The sequence below is a fragment of the Capsicum annuum genome, chromosome 8 (assembly GCF_002878395.1).
Source record: "Capsicum annuum cultivar UCD-10X-F1 chromosome 8, UCD10Xv1.1, whole genome shotgun sequence".
NCBI classification, from domain to species: Eukaryota; Viridiplantae; Streptophyta; class Magnoliopsida; order Solanales; family Solanaceae; genus Capsicum; species Capsicum annuum.
Genome location: NC_061118.1, coordinates 163,654,303 through 163,660,796, shown reverse-complemented (window position 1 = coordinate 163,660,796; position 6,494 = coordinate 163,654,303). Strand labels below are relative to the sequence as shown.

Sequence of the window (6,494 nt, the reverse complement as noted above, 5' to 3'; positions counted from 1 at the left end):
ATTTATTAATTAAACTCCATTTTGTCTCAGGGGAGCTAAGGACAACTCTTCATATTACATACCGATATTGGAGCCTATATTATATATATTTGGCTTACATGGTATGAGTAATGCAATTACTATAAATTATTGAAACAAGGCATCTCAATTAATTAATTAATCAATAAGGCTTCTCGCCAATGTAATTTCCAAGAGGATAATAATTGCATGACACAAACCTGGCTTCACCATTATCACATTTCAATCTTTCACATCCAACTTCATAAGTGTTTTTCCATATCACTTGAGTATAATGCCCGCACATATCTTCTTTGCAAGAGTTGGAGGCATAGTCATAATTCGGTTTCTCTCCTACCCACAAGTTAACGGCCTTCACGGCCGAAAAGTCGTCGTAGCCCATGGCAAGATTTTCACCATAGGGTGAATATGAATGCACCAAAGTACAATCAGCTAATCTGGTGGATGCATACTGATAGGCATAGGCAGCAAGTGTCTTGTTCCATTTTAGTGGTACGAGTGGTACACCAACTTGTGCACGGGCATTGTTGTGGGATAAAACGATATCTTTGGGCAAATTTTGGGCAAGTAAAGAATGAGCCATGGCTAAAACCATGAGCACAACAAAGGTTGAAAGCTTTGAGATCTCCATTTCCTTTTGATTTGCTTTTTGAGACAAATTTGATGGAAATAGAGAGGATGATTGTATTTGTGATTTGGAGAAGTATGATGGCTTTGGTATATATAGGTACTTATTGAGTACAAAAAAAAAGTAAAAAAGAGGAGAAAATCTTTGCAGCAAAACAAGAAGCTGTTTATGGTTAGCCCGTGAATGTGGGCATTTGGACAAAAGTCATGTCAAAATTAGCACCATCGATAAATTAGAGTATAGGATTAAAAATTGTGTTTAAAGATCAAAATGACTTGAAAAAGATATAGATTCACATGCATAATATACCAAGATAACCCCTTCTAGATTTCAGGAACCATGTTAGACAATGATCAGATTTGATTTTGGCAAGTATAATAAGTAATAATAATTTATAACTTAAAATATTATTAAAAAAATAAAAAGTTATTATAAAAAAATCATCCTTTTAATTCTCGAAATCTGAATGGCGCACATAAATTGAGATGAACGAGTACTTCTTTTTTCCCCAATTATTCCTATTGTTCTTAGATAAATGGTGTTTTAGTTTTTTTATTTGTTTCAAAATAATGGTGTATTAGAATTTCAAGAAGGAATTATCTTATTCTTCTAAAATTATCCTTGTTTTAATATATGAAGTTGTACTCTATTAAAGAATCAGTTTTTTTTATTATTTAAGACATTTAATTAGGATTAAGTTACTAAAAATACTTCGTCTTCTTTTTTTTTGAAAAAAAAGAAGTTATTTTTAAAAAAGTGTGCACAAATTGAAAACATCACTTATTTTGAAAATAGAGAAATGTAATATATACACATGTTAGAAAATTTTGGGGGTTTAAAGCGGTGGCTTTAGAAGCTTTATACTTCAGTCGGCCTGTTATTGACTTTAAAAATGGTAGAATCAAATTTGTATATAAGGTCAAGAGTGTGTGTTAAATCTAACCTCGTTTACGTCTGTCTATCAGCAAATGAATTATTTATATAAATGAAAGATAACACATAAAATATAACGAAAGCAAAGTAAAACTGATATAATCAATTTATACATCAGCGGCCGAGTATCCGATCAGCATCCAACAATGAGGATGCCTTCCACAAGAACTAGAATGCACAAATAAGAGTATAGAAAGACACAGCTCAACGAGCATGCACGAAAGTATATTGTATTACCTAGGATCTTATTCCAAATGCTTTACAAATTGAGAGAGTTCCTTGTTTATAGTGTACAAAGAGTGAATAGTAACCCTCGGCTCGGGAAATAGTTTCCATAGTGTCACACCCTTTTTTCCCGTACTCCAAAAAATGGATATTTTAAATCCGAAAGGGTTTTATTATTTAAGTGACAAGAAATAAAAATTTATTTCGGAAAGGATTATTTATTCAGAGTCGCCACTTGGCATAATCCAGTGGGCCAAGTCACCTTTGGAAAATCCTTTTCGAAACCATTTGACTCTTAAACTGGTTTGTGAACATAGATTCCGGCTAAGGAGTTCTGTTGGCCGAGGGGAAGGTGTTAGGCACCCCTCGATCCCGTGGTTCAACCACGGTCGCTTGGCAGAGCGTATCGGCTAAATTGACGTTACAAATGCATAAACCACACAAAAGCACGCAAAATAATCAAACAATATCAAAACAAAACAAAAATATAAAGTCCAGTCCAATTATTACAACCTGAAATAAAAATACTGAAATAACCTACACTAGTCCTAAACCATGCTTTACCCGATGCCTCGGGCCTTGATAACGAGCATCCTTAGCATACAAAATTCTTCGGGGCATTCCCCGGTGAGTAATACAAATTACCTCGGGGCATTCCCCGGTTAAATAAATATACTTTCCAAATACGATAAACAAAACATTCAACAAATATTCCAATCATTCCCACATCACACCAATCCTAAACTTGCCTACCCGAACTTACTGTTTGCTTTCCCGCTCGACAACATATCACATTCAACATCAACTATGTATCAAAAATATCATAATACTTATTTTATCAATTTTCGATTCCCATCCCCAAATTTATTTCAACCAACATGATTAGTGTATGCTTCGATTTTCCAATCACATCTCATAATCCGAAACCAACATCAAATACAACACAAACAACGAAGATTCAAACCAAACACACAACAAATAAATCATTCACACCCATAACATCAATAAAGAGTCAAAATAAAATAAAGATCGGTAGAAGAAATGGACCTCAATGAAACCGATCCTGGTCGATAATAAAGAAATTCAAAGACCAAAATACTCGACCGGAGAACCTCAATTCGACCAAGAATCCAACTCAGCAATGAAAATCTCAGGAATCCGATTCAAATATGAAATCAGCAAAGAAGCAGATGAATAATCAAACATGAGAATTGCGAAACAAATGAAACGGACGAGACCCGTGCACCAGTTTGTCGCTGGATTCAACCCAATCGAGCCGAAATCAAGCCGAACAGGCCGATTTCAGATCGATTCAGGTAGTTGGTTCTAGTTTTGGTGACGGAGATGGGTTTAATTGAGTTTTCCAATGAATTTCAGAGTGAACTCGGAATGGGTGAAGTGGTTTCCGGTGAAGAATAGCCGAAAAACTTGATCTCCGATCGATTCCTTCTCTCTCGAACTCCCTCACATTCGTCTTCACTATTTTCGATTAAACTCTCCCACCCCTAATCTCTCTCGAACTCCCTCACGTCCGCCTTCACTATTTTCGATCAAACTCTCCTACCCCTAATCTCTCTCTATGTGTGCGTATATATTTATATATATACATATATATATTTTATATCTAAAGGAAGAAGAAGATAATGATGATAAGATGAAGGGAGTCAGAAATGGAAAAGGAATGGAGGTGCATCTATGGTGGTTTTCGCAAGTTCAACCCCAAGAAGAAAGAAAATTTTAGTGTATATGTTAATGTATATGTGCCTTTCGTGTATTCCAGAAAAAAATCAAGAAAAATGGGATCCTCTAACCTTGGTGGATAGTCGGCAGCAGTTATGGCCATAGATAGAGAGAGAGGAAAAGAGATAGAGAGAAGGTGGAGCTCATTCTTTTTTTTTGTATATTATGCTGAGGTCCTTTTTCTTGTTACTGTTGTCCTCTTTTTTATTTTGTGAGAGTATGTAGGTATATATTGTGAGGGTGGGTAGTGGTGAGGTAGGATAGGTGGGGTCCACGGGTAGGGGGTAGGGTGTGGGGTGGTGAGGTGGTTTATTTTGATTGGGTAGATTGTTAGGATAAGATAGAATTAGTTAGGATAGGTTTTGTTAGGGATTTTTGTTATTATTATTTTTTATATTTTGTGAGGGTATAATAACATGGGTGAGGGTACACGGTAGGATAAAAATAAAATGGGTAAAAACGACATCGGGGAGGGACGAAATTAGGTGTCTACATCATGCCCCCTTTGGATGTAAACACGAAGTGTTTTCAGGCAAAGAAGTAGACAGCGAGACCAAATTTTGACCCGACCATTATTCAAAGAAAGAAACAGAAGGAAGAAGGACAATCGGGTCTTGACTTAAGACATCCTTCCTACCCAAATTATGAGAGAATTAAGTCACAGGTATTTCAGAGGATTGGAAGAGAAGTGGACTATACCGAGTTGGAGAGTCGAGTGAGGTTCCATCGAGGTTCCGGTCCGCGGCTCTGTTATTACATCAAAACAAAAATTACAAGTTAAAACATAAATGAAATTACAAAAATCCTATCTATACAGCTTCTATTGGTTCTTGACTCGACTTCCATCACCCTATTCTTCAGGCGGGCTCCTGACTTGCAATTTCTTTCAACTTGTTGCTTGGCTTTCAATTGCTTCGCTTTGTTGCTTGACTTTTCATTTCTTCACCATATTCTCCAGGCGGGCTTCTGACTTGCTATTTCATCACCCTGTTCTTCAGGCGGGCTCCTGAAACCCAAAGTTAAAACTAAAACGAGAATTATCCCAAACAAGAATTATAATAAAGTAGTATTTCATTATTGAGAGCGTTGTCCCATTTTCCAGAAGAGTCCTGAACAGAAAGTAAAGTCCCATTTTTCAAGAGGGTCCTGAACAGAAATTAAAGTCCCATTTTTCAGGAGGGTCCTGAACAGAAAGTAAAATCCCATTTTTCAGGAGGGTCCTGAACATAAAGTAAAATCCCTGAACAGAAAGTAAAATCCCATTTTTCAGGAGGATCCTGAACATAAAGTAAAATCCCATTTTTCAGGAGGGTCCTGAACATAAAGTAAAATCTCATTTTTCAGGAGGGTCCTGAACAGAAAATAAAATCCCATTTTTTAGGAGGGTCCTGAACAGAAAGTAAAATCAAATTTTTCAGGAGGGTCCTGAACAGAAAGTAAAATCTCATTTTTCAGGAGAGTCCTGAACAGAAAATAACATCCCATTTTTCAGGAGGGTCCTGAATACAAAGTAAAATCTCATTTTCCAGGAGGGTCCTGAGCATAAAGTAAAATCCTATTTTTCAGGAGGGTCCTGAATATAAAGTAAAATTCCATTTTTCAGGAGGCTCCTAAACAGAAAGTAAAATCCCATTTTTCAGGAGGGTCCTGAACATAAAGTAAAATCCCATTTTTCAGGAAGGTCCGGAGCATAAAGTAAAATCCCATTTTTTAGGAGGGTCCTGAACATAAAGTAAAATCCCATTTTTCAGCAGGGTCCTGAACAGAAAGTAAAATCTCATTTTTCAGGAGGGTCCTGAATTGAAAGTAAAATCCCATTTTTCAGGAGGGTCCTGAACAGAAAGTAAAATCCCATTTTTCAGGAGAGTCCTGAACATAAAGTAACATCCCATTTTTTAGGAGGGTCCTGAGCAGAAAGTAAAATCTCATTTTTCAGGAGGGTCCTGAACAAAAAGTAAAGTCCCATTTTCCAGAAGGATGCAGAACATAAAGTAAAATCCCATTTTTCAGGAGGGTCCTAAACATAAAGTAAAATATCATTTTTCAGGAGGGTCCTGACAAGAAAGTAAAATCCCATTTTTCAGGAGGGTCCTGAGCATAAAGTAAAATCCCATTTTTTAGGAGGGTCCTGAGAAGAACGTAAAATCCCATTTTTCAGGAGGGTCCTGAGCAGAAAGTAAAATCCCATTTTTCAGGAGGGTCCTGAACAGAAAGTAAATTCCCATTTTTCAGGAGGGTCCTGAACATAAAGTAAAATCTCATTTTTCAGGAGGGTCCTGAGCAGAAAGTAAAATCCCATTTTTCAGGAGGGTCCTGTGCAGAAAGTAAAATCTCATTTTTCAGGAGGGTCCTGAACTGAAAGTAAATTCCCATTTTTAGGAGGGTCCTGAACATAAAGTAAAATCCCATGGATGTTCATTTCCAATGGTAGCTGAATCAAGTGAAACGAATTTGCCCCTGTTTCAACAAAGAAAATTTATCAGTTAGAAACTTAGTGGTGGCTTACAGCTCTTGGCTTCTCAGGTATCTGCCCCAACACTCACTCCTTTCATCTTTGTTCTAAATTGCTAACACCTGCACTGTCTTGTTGCATCATCGACCCGGACCCAGATTGAAGGAAATGAGTTCTGACTCAAACAACGGGTTTCCATTTTACCATGCCCCTGAGGTGCACTTTCTCCCCAAATCTGAATGTTTCTACGAATCCAATAGCCTATCGGTTGATAGCCTTCCTTTGCTTCGTGTTGAATTACGATCATATTTCTTCCTTTGTTGTTCCTTGGCTTTTCCTCATATAATTGGAAAGACTGGTAGTAAATTTTGAAATTCTTTCTCGCTTGTTTTGACACAGACTTGACTTAAAATGTAAAGAAATGATTGTGACTTTATTTTGATAAATGACATAAAAAGACAAAAAGCATGAATATGTAAATGAAAGAAAAGGGCAATG

General features: G+C 36.7%; 1 protein-coding gene across 1 annotated transcript; it reads right to left on the bottom strand.

Annotated features, from left to right (window-relative positions):
* Window positions 1-20: 20 nt before the first annotated feature.
* On the bottom strand, window positions 21-729 carry LOC107879915 (pathogenesis-related leaf protein 4-like). The gene has a single exon (XM_016726844.2). It carries the CDS (start codon window positions 647-649, stop codon window positions 161-163), a length of 489 nt encoding a protein of 162 aa, XP_016582330.1. The 5' UTR covers window positions 650-729; the 3' UTR covers window positions 21-160.
* Between the last annotated feature and the right edge of the window lie 5,765 nt (window positions 730-6,494).